Raw genomic sequence first — 16,698 nt, 5'->3', positions numbered from 1 at the left:
ACTTCCTGAAGAATGTTTGAGTCAGGTACACACTGAAACAACTCCATTTCCAGTGTATTTTTCCTACACACACCTCACTAGAGTGGTTATGCAAGACTTGCATTATCTTGAATCCCAGACCAGTTTGGTCTCTCTCTCTCTCTCTCTCTCTCTCTCTCCACCCCCTCTTTCGTAAATTATTTATTTATTTGAAGCAAATGCCCTTTGCAGAGTGAATGGCACAGCTTGCATACTACACTGCCCAGTCAAGCAGCACCGCAATCCTTCCACAGTCCTCTTCAGTTTTGAAGCCCTTTGTGGCTGTACAGTGTATCACACACATGGCAAGAAGAAAAAAGAGAAACCACATGTTAAAGCTCTGTCTTCATTCCAAATCTCGATCCTGTAGATGTCCTGCAGCGAACATTTGTTAGATTTTCTATTTGTTTTAGCACAATGAATACAAGCTTGACTTTTCTCCCTAATGTAGTCTCTCGGGCCAAATCCCAGAGGCTACCAAAAAGCTACCACAGGCTTCCTCACTGGGGTGGTGTAATACACATCTCCCAAGAGCTCATGATTGTCTAGACAGAATAATGCCATTTCTCCCTCCTAGAGAGTACCGCCTATAGATCTCTCCTGGATTATCAAGCTACTTACGGCATTGTCAAGGTCGCAACTTTCCATGTCTTGAGTCTTGAAACCTGGAAATGTGCTGACATTTTAGCACTCAGACTTTTATCACCCTGAGGTCAGGACTTTTAAAAACGGGTTTGTGTTTAAAACAAGCTCAAGGTATTTTAACAAGATGTACTCACAGTTTGACAAAATACATCCGTAAACGGGACTGCAGAAGACGTCCGGGACGTAAAACGTAATCACGATGAACAGAAAAACAACAGCTTCATTATGTTTGTAGTAGTAACTTTCTCTTGCAAACTTCCAGAAACTTTTTTTGTTCAGGTTTACCCACAGAAGCACAATGGATCATTAACAGGGAAGACATTTTTAAATATAGTGAAAGTCACATTTAGGCTTAAAATCCTTAAAAGTTGTTCAAAACTGGTTGGCTTTTTTCGAGGGAAGCAGGGATCTGCTAACTTTTTGAGTTGACTACAGAAATACATCATTGCTTTCTGCATGCGCTTTTCTTCTGCGTCACTCTGAAGACAAGGGCAAATTTAATCAAAGGATAAACTTGAAAATTAAAAAAATGGACAGGGCACAATAAAAATGCATTGTATTTACACAATAGTGACTTCATGTCCAATTACAGCTGATCAGAAAGAGCAGAAAATACTTTATTATATAGACAGACTAGCTTTATTCTAATTTAAAGCAATGTTTGATATGTTAGCAATATAAAGTTACAAAAAATCCGTGTTCATTGGCTTCTTTAACAAAACTCTCTTTTAAGCAGAGAGAGAGAGAGAGCAAACTGGTCTGGGATTCAAGAGAGATGTTATGACTAATTTGCTGTTGTTTTTAATTTTGGCTCCATTGCCAAAGTTGTAAGAGAGACAACTGGCCTCTTCCCACTACTACACACTTGTACTGTCACTCTCTCAATATCTAAAGTGCTCCGATGTTTAGACTGCATGCTTTTTTCCCAACATTTTCTCGAAAATTGGTTTGTCTGCCCCATCTACAGTAGACAAAACACCTGAACTGGTCCTAATAAAGTCATAAATACTTGAGTTAGTCTTTTTTTTTTTTTTTAGCTGTGTGGAGACTCAGATTGGGACAATTGAAACGATCAGGATGGACATTTTAAGCGTCTTTTTTTCCAGACGACGTGTTTTGTGCTTTTTCGTCTTTACGTCTTTTGTCCTACACGAATTGTCTGACTGCAGGGCAGAGCAACTAAGCCTGTTTCTCTGACGCAGCTTATCTTCCCTTGTCCGTGCTGCCAAACAGATAAAGTTGGGAATGTTTTCACTCACAAGAGATGAACAAGGTTTAAATGAAGAAGTTGAAACAATGTGTTGTTTATCAGTGTGACTTCACCAGGTAGGAATTCATAAAGGATCTTCTTACACACACACAGACACATACACACACAGAGAAGCACTAGCAACCTGTAAACAGCTTTGTTTTCACTGTAACATCGTAACTTTTACACAGCATGCATTAAATATTTTGTCTGGCCGCACATCTTTTTTTTTTGCTGATGATGATGATGTTACTTTATTTCTAAAGCCACAAGTTATATTATCAGCAATGGTGGTGAAAGGTTGTACGTACAAAATAGCACATAGTCTCACAAGCCTAACAGAAACCTAATTAACTTTGATTAAAAGTGGTTGTTAACATAATATAGAAACATAGCTATGTTACAGTTTTTTTGGATTGCTTAAGTACGATTTTCAAAACAGGGCCCGTGTTTTCAAAACACTACACACAATTAGCACAACCACACACACAATTAGCAAAACGCTACAGATCCCTTGCATAATTAAACACTCTTGTAAAAACTATACACTTCTGTTTAAAAACCACACTTTGTTACCATATGAAACACACACGTTTCACATTACTATACTCTGTTTGCACGAGTTACACTCTGCTGTGATAAACCTAAAACACTTTTAGCACTTCTACTTCCCTATGATTAGAGTAGGCTACCATCAATAAAGTACAAATATAATGTAAATTCACCAAACACTACACAAGACCAATGTTGCAGACTGAAGAAACTCATTTATTTGTCAACACGCCCAAAATGTTCACATGTACTGTAAGTTTACTGTAAAAAAAAGGCAATGTTGTCATTAGCAAGAAACGTTGTGAATGACGAATCCATCCTTGCATTGCTGCTACCTCCATCTGGTCACAGGCCTCCTTCATGGCTTGGATGAGGGGTACCTCAGCCTGGAGACGGAGATCATATACCTTCCACCGACTCCATTCTGTGTAATGGCTGCACAGAGTGTTATAGTATATTACCCCCACATTGCCCTGGGACATTGACTATAGCCCTGAGGTCAATGATGTTTCTTCTCCTCCTTCGTGTTCTCATCAGGTTGAAAACAGCCTCATCTACGTATATGAACTCATGCTGGATCTCCTCTTCATCCATTCGTAAAACTCTCTGAGGAACAATGTCATGCAAAATTGTGTAGTTCAGTGTAGATATGATGTTGATATGATGATATTTTTACAATACACTGTACCTATTTTCCAGTCGAAATGTTATCACACTTGCCACCGTGTATCGGCTTAGATTTGGCTGTACTCGCAGTCCAGCCTCCCTCAGCGTCAGGCCGTGGTTGACAACGTGGTCAACAAGTGTTGCGCGGATCTCATTTGTCAGATTCGGTCCTCTTTGAGCACCTTCTTGTCTTCCTCTTGCTCTACCTCTACCTCCAGCATGGCCTCCATCTCTTCCTCTTCCTCTGATTCCTCTTCGTCGCCTTCCTCCTCCTCCTTCTCGTTCTGCTCGTTCTCCTCCTCGTATTACTCTTTCTCTGACGCTTTACACGCTTTACATTAACAATGTATGTTAAGTGTGTTTAGTGTTTTGCAAATCACTGTGTGTAGAGTTTTGCAACAAGTGTGAGGTTGACAATGTGCTTATAGTTGTGCAAATATGGGCTGATGTTTTGCCTCTTGAGTGTAAGGTTTTGCTAATAGTGTACTACTTTTAATTTTAGTGTGTAAGCAATCCAAAAAAACTATAAAACATTCATTTACACTCCTCAGGTCTGTGTGTTCTGCAACTGGATCCTGGACTTCTTGACTCTGAGACTGTAATCAGTCTAGCTCGGGAACAGCATCTTTAGCACCACGACAATGAGCATTGGGGCTCCTCAGGTCTGCGTGCTCAGTCCACTGCTGTTCACTCTGCTGACCTATGACTGTGTAGCAATGCACAGCTCGAACCATGTCATCAAGTTCACAGATGACATGACCGTGGTGGGTCTCATCAGCATACAGAGAGGAGGTGAAACGGCTAACAGGCTGGTGTAGAGCCAATAACCTTTCTCTGAATGTTGATAAAGCTAAAGAGATTGTTGATTTCAGGAGAACACAGAGTGACCACTCTCTGTTGAACACTCCTCAAGTGGTTAAGGGTCTCATGTGGTTAAGTCTCCTGTTGGGCAACTGAGCAAGACTCTTAACACTCCCTGCTCCAGGGGTGCTGTATCATAACTACCTCTCCGCTCCAGCCCCAACCTCCTTATTTGGGATAGGCAAAGGAAAGAATTCCACTGTGCTGTATATGTGACGATAATAAAGACTTCTAGTGTATCGTATTGTCTGTCTGCAGTGTCTCTAGTCCTGCACTGTGTTGTTTTATGTAGTGCAATGGTACTGTAGAAACCCGACTGTACTGCGTCTGCCATATATGGTTGAAATGACCCATAAAAGCTCCTTGATTTGACTCATACATGCGGGACATTAGGATACAAAAAGGCACTGGTGAAGCTTTTCAGCTATGGTTTGCGGTGTTCTATCCTGATATTTTCTTTTGATCTGTATAACCTCAAGATGCGAGTTTTATTCAGAGGTTGGTGTTAGGGCTTCTATTAGCAAGGCGAAGCAACTTCCTTCACTATGATTAATCTCATGGTACTGTACAGCCACAGGGTGAACATGGCTTTAGATGAACCCCAGTCAGGATTACAATCAGCGGCACTCAGTGAAGATGTGATTAGACTCAAAACACGCACTTCCTCCGGTACATTCCTTTCTACAGGCTTATAGAGATAAACTGTGCTATTTGATTATTGATAATTTTCCCTTTCTCGCATTTTTTTCTTTCTAGATGATGACAGCGATGACCAGAACAGCACAATAGGGAACGACAAACCAGACACCGGCAGAGAGACACCTCCATCCAAACAGAAGGGGAAGTTCTCCAACCTGGGCAAGATCTTCAAACCCTGGAAATGGAGAAAGAAGAAGGAAAGCAGCGAGAAGTTTAAGGAGACGTCAGAGGGTATGGATTTCTAACTGTTTAAACCCTTAGGTTTTACTTGCTTTCAGTATAGTGGCTTAGTGGCAAACACGGTTGCCTCACACCTCAGGGGCTGGGGGATTGATTCTGTGTGTGTGGAGTTTTGCTTGTTCTCCAAGTGGTTTGGGGGTTTCCTCTGGTTTCTCTGGTTTCCAACCCCAATCCAAAGATTTGTGTTGTGATGTGTATTCAGGGAACACCTTGTGCTCATAGTCTCCTGGGATCGATTTTATTTTATTTCTTATAATTGATTGTTTTGTATATAGAGTTTCTCTTCAATTTTCTCTGACTTTTTCTATAAAAATTTGTGAAAATGTTCCTAAAAATTTGATTCTATAATTTCATTCTTTTCAGTCGTATGCTAATCACGTTCATGGCATTTAAAGGTGATCCTGTTCAGAACCGTTTTGTTTCTATCCCACGGTTTTTCCTACATTTGAAAATTTTTTGACGGCCGCCAAAACGATTTTTTGTCTTGCCAAAGCCATATTTGATGTTGTAATTGGGTTTTGTGAGTGAAGCAGGCTATTAACGGCGTGACGGAGAGAACGAGCACAGCAACTCTCTGTCTTTGCTCTCTGCCTCTCATCAAAATCAACTGATCCTAAAGGTCGGAAGACCGAATCCATGGAGCATTCGGAGAATATTTTTGCCGAATTACCGCTGTGTGTGAATTGCAGTCAAAAAAAAGTTGCCTTATCTTCTCTTACAACTTGTGACAAGCATTCCACACATGCAGCTGACATAACTTTAAATAAACACAAAAAAAAATCTATCCAGGTATGAAGTGTTTTGTGTGCGTGTGTGTTGACAAATCTTTTGCGATGTCCTAACAGCCAGGATTCCCACACAACACGTCCCCTAAAGTCCGATTCGCGACCTAATGACTCCTTTGAGCCGATTCATTATAATGAATGGTTAAAGCAATTGGTCTGCCCATCAGTGTCTGAATCGGTGTAAAACAAATCCTTACTTCTTAGAAGAACATAAAGAAAATGTTGTGAAAAGTAAAAAGAAAGAAAAGAAAGTAAGTGTGATAAATAGATAAATTGTGATACCTTTGACATTTCAAATATACTTTGGTATCGATGATGTTTACATGTAAAATAAGTTGTAATCGCTTTCCTTTACTATCTAGCCTGGCAGTGATTATTCATGAATAAATAGGATAAGAAAAAAAATCACGCACTGTTTCTTTGTATTTATTTAAAATTTAACATTTATTCTCAATATTGAGCTTGCGGATCATGTGGGTACTAGGGTACTCTTTTCTGTGTGTGGATGACCAAGTCGGTCAGCCATCACCGAAGACCGGTTGTTTCAGCAGTGATCATTAGGATAAAACTAGATAGAAATGTTTGCAATGTCTATCTTGCTGCCTTTGCTGTTCCTTATATCTTCTATTCATATTGAAACAAATTCACACTCACTTGGTATACATTGTCATTATATACTCACCATCCACTATTCCATAAATGAATCTATTTATTTAATCATGTGCCAGCAGCACTGTCATGAACTCATCCAGGTCAAGATGTTCAGTGAACAATCACATCAAACATCCCCGTGAGGGAAAAAGTCTGATGTCTGTGACTTAGATCGTGGCACAGTTGCTGGTGCTAGATGGCCTGCTTTAAGTATTTCATAAGCTGCTGGTTTCTTTTGCTTTCCACACCCAACAGTCTGTAGACTTGTGAAGGGTCGGGAGAATGAAACACCTTGTTGATGAGAGAGATCACAGGAGAGTGATTAGATTGGTCCCAGCATCCTAGGGACACGGTGACCGGTGACACGGAGACCATGATCTGTTCGTGGCTGACTCGAGTGAAACCTGATGTAGTCTTCGGCTGTTGTAGCTCAACCGCTTTTCTGCTTTCCATTGCATGTAAGATACTAAAGATTTCCTGTCAGCTCAAATAATTCCATCATCAACAAGGTGTTTCAGTCTGCAGATCCTCTACTCACAGGAGGGTTTACTATTCTGTGTAAATGCTACAGACTGTTGTGTGTCTGTATTCCCAGGGGATACATCAGCATTATATATACTCTCTTAGTGTGCAGCTTCTCATCATCGTGCATCTTCTCAGATTTCATAGCGTAGTTTCTGCAGCGCTTATATTGTTCATCGATTATAATCCCTCATGTAGTTTGTTGCTCTGTATTTTGCATCTTTAACGACAGTCACCGTGTTACTTCTTTTCCTATCTAACATTGTTTCATGGTAAGTCTTCCCCGGGAAATATATTACATTCCTAACATTACATCTTTCTGTTATGGGAGGGACGATGATGCACGCTAGACTTACAAGATTGCAGTCAGAACATGTTTAATGCAGCGAGGGTTATCAGGGCATCAAGTTCCATGTATTTCATTTTTGTTCCTCTTTACAAGCAAGTTAAAGAAGAGAAGTTTTTTTTACATGTTTAAAAATTGTGTCCTCTCTTTCTCTCTCTTTCTCTTTCTCTCTCTTTCTCTTGTCTTATTCATCTCCTTTATCATCTGTGTTCAGTTCTGGAGAGGAAGATCTCGACGAGAAGACCCCGGCAGGAGCTGATAGACAAAGGAGTACTAAAGGAGATCTCTGAGAATGGTAGAGCAGCTTTACAGACCATAAGATCATTGATGGCGAAGATTAGATCTATAGATTCAAGATTCGAGAGTTTCATCATTTGATGTCCTTTCATTCCGAACACCCAAAATACATGAAGCACAAATGGTGTAAGAGGAAAGGAGAGGAAAACAACATAAAGACAATAAAAAGTGCACGCGTACCAACACTAGCGCTCCATCATAGCATTCTCATTTGTAAAAGTTTAGGCAAGGAGGCGTAAAGCTTGGCACCTCTAAAGATCAGAGGGCAAACTGTGTCTGCAGGTTGTGGATAAGGGTCGCTCACGAGTATGAGGGGAAAACTGTTTTCTAACCTTGGGATTGTTACAAGCGTTGGATTAAACACAGGGGTACATTCCCAGGGGGAACATCCCCAAAAATCAGAACAAGACAACAACCATCAATCAAGACGTATACCCATTCAGGAACCCATACAAGAACACTGCACATCTAACCCCCATGTTGTCATCAAACTTACAACCATGGGAATATGCTCGGAACAATGCATACACTGACTTAAATGCAATTTAAATAATCTAGTATATTTGTATATATATTATAAATATCTGTTATTTCTAAAACTTACCAAAGCAGAGATCAACATCACCAACTATCTGGAGACTAGGTCCCTAGCGACATGACACATTCTGGTTTTGCGAATAGAAGGATGACACAGGGGTGCCAATATTTATTCAGAGGTACCCTCAGAAGATCAGAGTTTGTTTTGGTTCAGTTTTCATTTCTGCAAAATCACAAGACACTGGAGGGACTAATTACTTTGGTACTTCTGTATAATAACCGCTTTAGCCGTGCAGTTTCACTAAAGAGACATTCTATGGATTTAAGGTTTTTTTGTTTTATTTTGCATATGTATCCACTAATTGTAATTGTTTGTGCTGTAGAATCTGCCAGGAATATGTGTTTAATATGCACTCTGTGTGTTGCAGAGAGTCATAATGTGAAAGCGCCCTCCGTAAACAACGGACATACGCTGCCTGTAGCCGGTGACCAGGGGCCCAACGCAGGATCAGAGGTCAAGAGCAGGTCACACGGCGAGGACCGAAAGAGTGGTTTGGTACCAGAACCTGAGCGACGAAGCCGAATACCATCAGATGTGACCCGTAACCGGCAGCCTCTAGACGTGGACGCTCGCACGCGCATCCCGTCAGACTCTGAGAAACGAGAGCGAGATGAGGCAAGGTACCGTGAACGGAGGGACGAAAACCGAGACCGCAGGGACGATAGAGAGGAACGAGGGAGAAGGGACGACAAAGAAGACCGGGAGAGGCGAGATAGGCGAGAAGAACGGGATTCCAGAGCAGAGTGGAGGGAAGAACGAGAACGAAAGGAGAAGAGAGAAGAGAAGAGAGACGGCAGAGTAGAGAAAGACGCGAGAGCGGACAGGGACCAAAAAAAGGACGATCGGGATGAAAGAGAAAGGAGAGAGGACAGGGAAAGGAGAGAGTTAAAAGAAAGGAGGGACGATCACAATCGAAAGGAAGAAACTCTTCGGCGGGACGACCGAGACAGGAGGCCTGAAAGCGAGAGAAGAGATGACCGAGAAAGGAAAGATGACAAGGAAAGAAGAGAGTTATCTGAAAGGAACGAGGCGCAAGACAGAAAAGAGGACTTTACGAGGAAAGATGTGAGGAAGCCTGAGATGCCAAAGCTGATCAGGCCTCAGTCTGAGATGGATATGAGGAGCCGTGTGCAAAGCAGCTCGTCTGACGTGGTCCAGAAAATCCGACCCGTCTCCGAAGTTGACCAAAGGAGCACACTGCCACGATACATACAAACACAGGATGACCCCAGGGCACGCACAGGTAAAGCACCGCACAGCACCTGATTCTTTTATTTTGCAGGAGATGATAATAATCACATTCCACTGGCAAAGGAGCAAAGATGCATCATCTAACAAGCCAGGCAGTAATACAGAGTAGAATATATGAATATACATACACAGACATGTACATTTTTCAATTGATCTTCAGATTGTGTTTTTGTATTTGGAAAGTCAGCATTGTCATAAAAATCTATTGCATGGTGCAAAATGGACCTCTTGATCAGGCAAACAAACTACAATTTTAGAAGTAATTGTTTAAAAATAACCCCCCAAAAAAGTCTCTGGCTTCAGCTGTTGTCTTTAACCATATAACATCCTCAAGGTTTCCAGATTGTATGAGTTGCCCCATAATTTGGTGTTAATTAATAATAATCTTAATAATGAGCTTTGCCATGAGAAGCAAGTACGTTTGATGTATATTTTCACTCAGTCGTGCCAAACAAACCTAATGAATTGATGCACAGTCAAAAATATTTTTGGTCACTAATTTTTGTCGTGTGTCTGTGTTCGTGTTTGTGTTTTAACTCTGCTAGGATCTGTGGGTGTGCGCTTCACTCCTGTCCCCGAGTTAAAGGAGCAGCAGCCTACAGCCAAACAGGCCATACTTCCCCCAAAATGGCTGATGTCCTCCACCGAATCTGGTCAGGCTTCATCTTCATCTTCTTCCTCCTCCTCACTGTCATCATCATCCTCATCTTCAGCTCCACCCATTGCTAAGCCCCCTCCTCGCACTGTCTCTCTGTTGGTGGACGACTCGTCTCGACATAGTTCCTTGCCAGTCGTTTTGATACGAAACCAGGACAACCCACCTGCTGTCTTGGATCATCCTGCTATTCCTGCCCCAGCTCCTGCTCCTGCTCCTGTTCCTACTCCTGCTGCTCCTTCCACCGCACCTGATGCCCCAGTACATGCTAAAATGCCACCGGTTCCCCCTCCCAAACCCACCAACCGTAACAGTACGTTATCACTGCAAGGTGAGCCATGTCTGCTTTATGCTTCGTTCCCTCAGGGATTGCTCAGAAACCTACAGCTGATGTTTGTTTTATGACATGGCATAAATTTCTGGACTTTGGAGCAATTACGTTCTTAATGCTGTGTTCTTGTGAGAAATTTGGGAGGACGTAATATGATCCAGGCTTAACCTTTTACACCTTGTGTTTACTAAATAAGTGTCTGGATAACTGTGTTCACTTGAGCCACATATTTTCCTTAATGTTTGTTAAAACTGACTTGAAAGCAGCTGTAATAGGTTAGGAGCTGAAATATACCAGCATTAACCCTAGGTAGTCTTGCATGCTAGTCCTGACAGGATAAATACGTACTCGTGTTCCTCCCAGTCTTTTAAAACCTCCAGCTCTTTGTTTTGTGCATGTTCAGTGTAGTTTGTATTCATTCGAACGCTCATCTGGTTCCTGTAAGTACAGATTCTTAATCTTTAAGCAAACATCAGAGAAATAGAAAAGAGCGTAAGTGTTATACAGTATAGATGTACAGTACAGAGAATGCAGCTTCCTGACTCTTCAGGACATACGATTGACTCTTCAGAACTGGAAATGCTTGCTCAAGGCACATGCATATTTCTGCGAGGAATTTCAGCGGCACCCATAGTTAACCATCTGCAGAGAGAACAATACAGGTGTGTGTGTGTGTGAGGGTGCGGCAAGTACAGTCTCTGCCAGGTTTGTGCAGATGAATGATCTCTGAGAGCTGTCTTACACATTGTTTATAAACACCTGCTAATGGTGATCTGCAAAGAAGTCAGAATTAATTCGTTCAGATTGACGACAATCGTTGCCTGTGAACTTGACATGTTTTACCCCAAATCTCAGAAATCTGCCAACTTGTAAAGGAATTCTGTCCTAATTAGAGTTCTGATTCTATCGAGGTCTAATGTTAGAAAAAATGTATCTTCTGTACAGAGTCTGGTGGGTTTTTATTAAATAACATGTTGCCGTGAACGTGTTCCACCAGAGTAGAGACACCACTGTAATAGATGGCATATCTCTGAGTTATACCTGAAGTCAGAGGTGTACAAGGTGAAAAGGAAGGAAGCAAAGAACAGTCCCTGTGAAGTGCTCATGCTTCACCTTCTGATAAGGCATGCAGTTCCATGTCTGGTAGTCAGTGATCCTTTACTCAAGGGCAGTATCACCCTGGTCACTGTGGGAAATATCGTGCCAGAAGCACTTGAGAAGTCACTTTGTGACACTCACAACGTTCCCTGTGATCTGCAGCTGAGCATACACTCCACCCCCATGTGTGGTTGGTATGCAAACCGTAAGGCACTGTTGCCATGACCACATCTGCCCGAGGTGACCTAGAATGAGTCTTTGAAGGGACGTTGTCAACTGGGAGGTGCGTAGATTTCAGAACCCTAGGGTTCTTGTTCTTGGGTACAGGAACCAAAGCATAAAAGACCCTTATTATGTCTGCTCACCAAAGACAGTCCTTTACGTCTGACAAGGTGAAATTAGTTCAGCTGTAGGAGATCTTACAATATAGCTAGTTATATGGCGTTTTGGGTACGTTAGGCAAAACAATAAGAAACTTTTATCTGGCTGTTCTCCACAGTCAGGAACTGAAGCAACAAGAACCTTTTATCTGGCTCTTCCCTACAAACAGTAACCAAAGCAACAAAGAACCTTTTATCTGGCTCTTCCCTACAAACAGTAACCAAAGCAACAAGAACCTTTTATCTGGCTCTTCCCTACAAACAGTAACCAAAGCAACAAGAACCTTTTAACTGGCTCTTCCCTACAAACAGTAACCAAAGCAACAAGAACCTTTTATCTGGCTCTTCCCTACAAACACCAAAGCAACAAGAACCTTTTATCTGGCTCTTCCCTACAAACAGTAACCAAAGCAACAAGAACCTTTTATCTGGCTCTTCCCTACAAACAGTAACCAAAGCAACAAGAACCTTTTAACTGGCTCTTCCCTACAAACAGTAACCAAAGCAACAAGAACCTTTTATCTGGCTCTTCCCTACAAACACCAAAGCAACAAGAACCTTTTATCTGGCTCTTCCCTACAAACAGTAACCAAAGCAACAAGAACCTTTTAACTGGCTCTTCCCTACAAACAGTAACCAAAGCAACAAGAACCTTTTAACTGGCTGTGCACCTCAGATAGTCCTTCATGTCTGACAGTCTGTGAAAAGTGCTCAAATGTGTAAAGCCTTACAAGACAGCTAGTTGAAATTGTCTTGTTGCTTTGGTTTCTGTACCCAAGAACAAGAACCCTGGTTGTAACTTTATTAGCTGTTCGACTGTAAGACAGCTGGACTCTTCACCTGGTCAGATGTGAAGAACTGTCTGTGGTGAGCAGTTGAGAGGGTCATCTGCTGCTGATGGTCGTTGTCATATGGAGGTGATCATGTGTTGTGAGAGGATTACCTGGATGATAGGGGAGTTTGATCAGTCTTTGACAAATTGGTTGAAAATACAAATATAATGTGAACCTTTGTGAAGAGCCTGTTACCTGTAAATGAGTAGTGTGAGGCACCAAACTTAATGAACTGCCTTGATGTATTCCCTGTAGCCACAACATTACCCAGGCACGGTAAAGCTCAGACTCCTCTGTACTGGACCAGCAAGAGACGACAGAATGAACATGGTACTTTCCCCTCTCTACCCAGCTATCCCCATCACCCTCAGCCTTATCCAGGTGCCCCTGCCATCGAGGCTCTTCATGACAGTGCATTACTCCTATCCAGACTCAGATCAAGCTTATAGTTTGTCTCTATGGTCCTGTTCCAAAGCACAGAAGAAGTTCTTATAAGTCATGGTTTCCTCTCCTAAATTCATTCTGTTTTAAAAAGGTGCCATCATTTACGTTCGATTTAGCCGAAAGGTTATAGAGGAGAGATGCCAGGAATTTCTTTTGCACTGGAATAAGACATGAGACTCAACTAACACTCCATGATCATCCCAGCTAAAAATCCACCCATAATTCCGCTCATCACTACACTTAATGTATTTGTGTGTATTTGTTTGTGTGTGATGATTCCAATCATCAACCCCCATGAAACTAAAAATAGGTTGAGGGGAAAAAAATCTTGGCTTCTAATTTAATCTTCTGTACTTGACACTGACTGAAGTGTAAACCAGTAGATTTACTTCACAAATCATTACTGCAGCGTCCTAGGTACTAACGTGTACATTCTTAATTATGTAGCGGTAATGGTTTAACAGTATTTATGATGTCAGATAGGGCTGCAACAAATCATAAGACTTTGTACAAATCTTGAATTTGAAATAAAAGATTAGATATTCCTCTGCCCATAAATCTTTCAGTAATAAGAAGTCGATGTGTAGAGGCATTTCATTTGTAGTATTTTCACAGATCTGCTGCAATGAAATGCTTTGTGGTGACTATCCGTTGCAGCCCTAATGGCATCAGCATCAAGTCATATTTTCTTTCCTTCCATTAAAATGTCTAATATGAGAAAACTTTATTTGGTTTCTATTTGCTTTGTCACAGGAGATGCACCCCAACCCCTGGTAGTCTCAAACCCGGTTTCTGCAAAGCGCTCTCCTCCCATTCCGCCAGCTAGGATGACGCCGATCAACAAACGCAACTCGGGGGACATCTCATCCAATCAGGGTGAGCCTTCTGCCAGAAGTTCTTCCCCTAACCCTCCCCCCTCCCAGTCAGAGGATAGCAAACACCCTAGCTATACAGCTACAGTGGTGTCTCCTCCACCTTCCCATATCCCTCCGTCTCCACCTGGCATCAACGTTGATCCTCCGAGCCCCACCACTGAGCCGCCGAGCCAGCCTCCATCCATACCTCTGCACATCCTGATCCAGCGTGCACTTACCAGCCCTGGACCAGTCCACCCCAGCCCAGAAGGCAACCAGAGAGCTCACTCTCTGCTGTTTGAGACACCACCTGAGATCGTAGTCGAGACGAGCGGACGACGTTCGCTTCCTGTCACCATCGAGCCACTCAGACTGTGAGACATCTTTATTAACTTAATTCATAAACATCCACACAAATATAAATCACGACACAATGCACTAGCTATTGTACTGAAGCAGAAGCACACACACACACGCAAGCAGCATTTTATCCCTTACACATTTAAACACTTTCTTGCTGGTACTCTCAGGCCTGAGGATGATGATTTCGACATGGAGGAAGAGCTACAAAAGCTGCACCCTACACCACATCAGACCTTCCAGCCGGAGCTGGAGGCCGGGAGCAGGCGGGGGTTAGTGGGAGACACCATGGTCATCTTCGAGGACACTGACAGTGAGCAAGAGGGCGACAACGACTCAGATGGACCCATTCTCTACAGAGAGGAGGAAGAGGATGATGACGACGAAGATGTGCCCATGAGTATGACATTAATTCCACTCTAACGGTTTCAGTAGATATAGTTGTAGTCTTCTGGATATTTGGAAGATTATCACTTTTACTGTAATTCAGACTGATAGGTGTGAAAACACCCGTAGATAAGCAGAGAGACTTCTTACAGATACAGGTCTAGATGACCGTAGTTAATGACCTGAATATCAGAAAATCTGCACCATCTGTAAATGAATGACGGACTGAAGGGATCGAGTATAACATAATGCTATAAGCTTTGCAGTAAAGTTTGATCAAAAATGTTTATTCTTTTTTCCTAAAATGTTTTTGTGTCTTCTAGCCGGTCTGGCAGGCAAAGTGAAACGGAAGGACACTCTGGCTCTAAAGCTGGAGAAACAGCAGGAAAAGGAGGAGAAGCAGGGGCAAGAGAACAGCACCTGGAGGAACCGGGAGCAGTGGGAGGCGATGCGTAGCAAGATTGGCTCCACCCTCACACGGTATGTATGTAAAGTGTGTCTGCACGTGTGTTTGTTTACCTATCAGCACTATTACACTGTTGCAGCTAATTAAGCATGAAGATGTGTTAACATATTAATGGTTTATCATCGTCTGGTTTCAGGCGATTGAGTCAGAGGCCAACGCAACAAGAACTTGAGCAAAGAAACATTCTGCTAGGTCAGTATTCACACACACTCCCCTCACGAAACGCTTTTTGTGTCCTCACACTCTTTTTACTCTCTGTAGAACACCTCCACAGCTTCAGATGAATCTCTGTAGAGTTCTTTTGGTGTGTGTGTGTGAGAGGGAGTCTGTGTGAGTGTGTACGAGTGTATGAGTGCGCATTTGTGTGTATGTGCATGTGTGTACGAGTTCGAGTGTGTGAACGTGTAGAGTACAAGTGCGTGCATGCGCAAGTGTGTGTGAGTTCGAGTGTGCGTGTGTGTGAGAGCATGCACGTTTTCCTCAAATAAACCATTTGTTTGCTTCTTGTTTTAGCCAAGAATGAGGCAGACAGACGAGCTGAGCGAAGCGAGATCAAACGCAGACTTACAAGAAAGGTTAGATCCCCCCCCCTCTTTCCTTTATGTGTACTGCTAGAAGACAGTGCATTCATTTATATATTTTGTTCCTGCAGTTGTCTCAAAGGCCCACAGTAGCAGAGCTCCAGGCCAGAAAGATTCTCCGTTTCCACGAGTATGTGGAGTGCACACATGCTGAAGACTACGACCGGCGTGCAGAAAAACCCTGGACTAAACTCACACCCGCTGACAAGGTACACAACGACGCATCGTAATTGTCCAGGGATTCTACACAGCTTAGTCCTAATCAGAGCCAGATCCAGTTCATCTAGGGATCTCATTTCTCATCCAGTCTTACTCCTAATTGTGTGTGACCAGTGCACTGTTCTTTATGTAGGATGTAGTGTAGCAGGTGTTCTTGTGTGTGAGGATGTGTGTAGCTTTAGACCTGCTTTTCTTTGTGTGTATGCCAGTGTACATCCGATTCACTCCTAAGGCAACAGGACATCTGGGTTAACTGATTGTGGAGCTCAGTTGCACTAAAGGTTCAGAGAGATGAGTGATATAATGTGCAGTAAAATCATGTCAAATCAGGTGCTTCTGAAGACTGACGGTGACATTGTGCTCTTTAATGCACATTTAGTACCTTCAGAGTGCCTGGGGAAAAAGGAAGAGGGGTAAAAATAAGCTCTGCAGCATCTCTGTGCATGCTCAAGTGCTTTCTACCCCACAGGAACATTCCAGACAGAAATTGGAGACTTGTCTGGTATTTTCAAAACAATCACGGGCCAAAATAATGAAAGAGCTCGCATCGTATATATCACATATATTACATAGAAAGAGCAGAGATTTGCACACACAGATTTGAGCTATTCCACATTCTATACTGTTGCACTACAGATCCAATGACATAGTTCAGTAGCTAGGTATAGGTAAATACCTAATAGTTAATAATGTCCAGCGAGTTTTCCGAC

General features: G+C 42.4%; 1 protein-coding gene across 11 annotated transcripts in view; it reads left to right on the top strand.

Moving 5' to 3' along the window:
• phactr4a (phosphatase and actin regulator 4a) overlaps nucleotides 1-16,698 on the top strand; it is a 51,639-nt gene that overhangs the window by 27,791 nt on the left and 7,150 nt on the right. For 8 of the 11 annotated variants that reach the window (XM_027143818.2, XM_027143822.2, XM_027143819.2 and 5 more), the window contains 11 exons: nucleotides 4,748-4,921; nucleotides 7,449-7,529; nucleotides 8,497-9,372; nucleotides 9,926-10,366; nucleotides 12,933-13,058; nucleotides 13,875-14,349; nucleotides 14,506-14,735; nucleotides 15,046-15,202; nucleotides 15,325-15,380; nucleotides 15,702-15,763; nucleotides 15,841-15,978. In XM_027143818.2, the coding sequence (XP_026999619.2) occupies nucleotides 4,748-4,921; nucleotides 7,449-7,529; nucleotides 8,497-9,372; nucleotides 9,926-10,366; nucleotides 12,933-13,058; nucleotides 13,875-14,349; nucleotides 14,506-14,735; nucleotides 15,046-15,202; nucleotides 15,325-15,380; nucleotides 15,702-15,763; nucleotides 15,841-15,978 (2,816 nt within the window). The remainder of the gene's footprint in view (nucleotides 1-4,747; nucleotides 4,922-7,448; nucleotides 7,530-8,496; nucleotides 9,373-9,925; nucleotides 10,367-12,932; nucleotides 13,059-13,874; nucleotides 14,350-14,505; nucleotides 14,736-15,045; nucleotides 15,203-15,324; nucleotides 15,381-15,701; nucleotides 15,764-15,840; nucleotides 15,979-16,698) is intronic. The other 3 variants (XM_047816063.1, XM_047816064.1, XM_047816065.1) reach the window with 3 other exon arrangements.

This window comes from Tachysurus fulvidraco, chromosome 7, assembly GCF_022655615.1.
Source record: "Tachysurus fulvidraco isolate hzauxx_2018 chromosome 7, HZAU_PFXX_2.0, whole genome shotgun sequence".
NCBI classification, from domain to species: Eukaryota; Metazoa; Chordata; class Actinopteri; order Siluriformes; family Bagridae; genus Tachysurus; species Tachysurus fulvidraco.
This window is presented reverse-complemented; position numbering and strand designations above follow the sequence as displayed.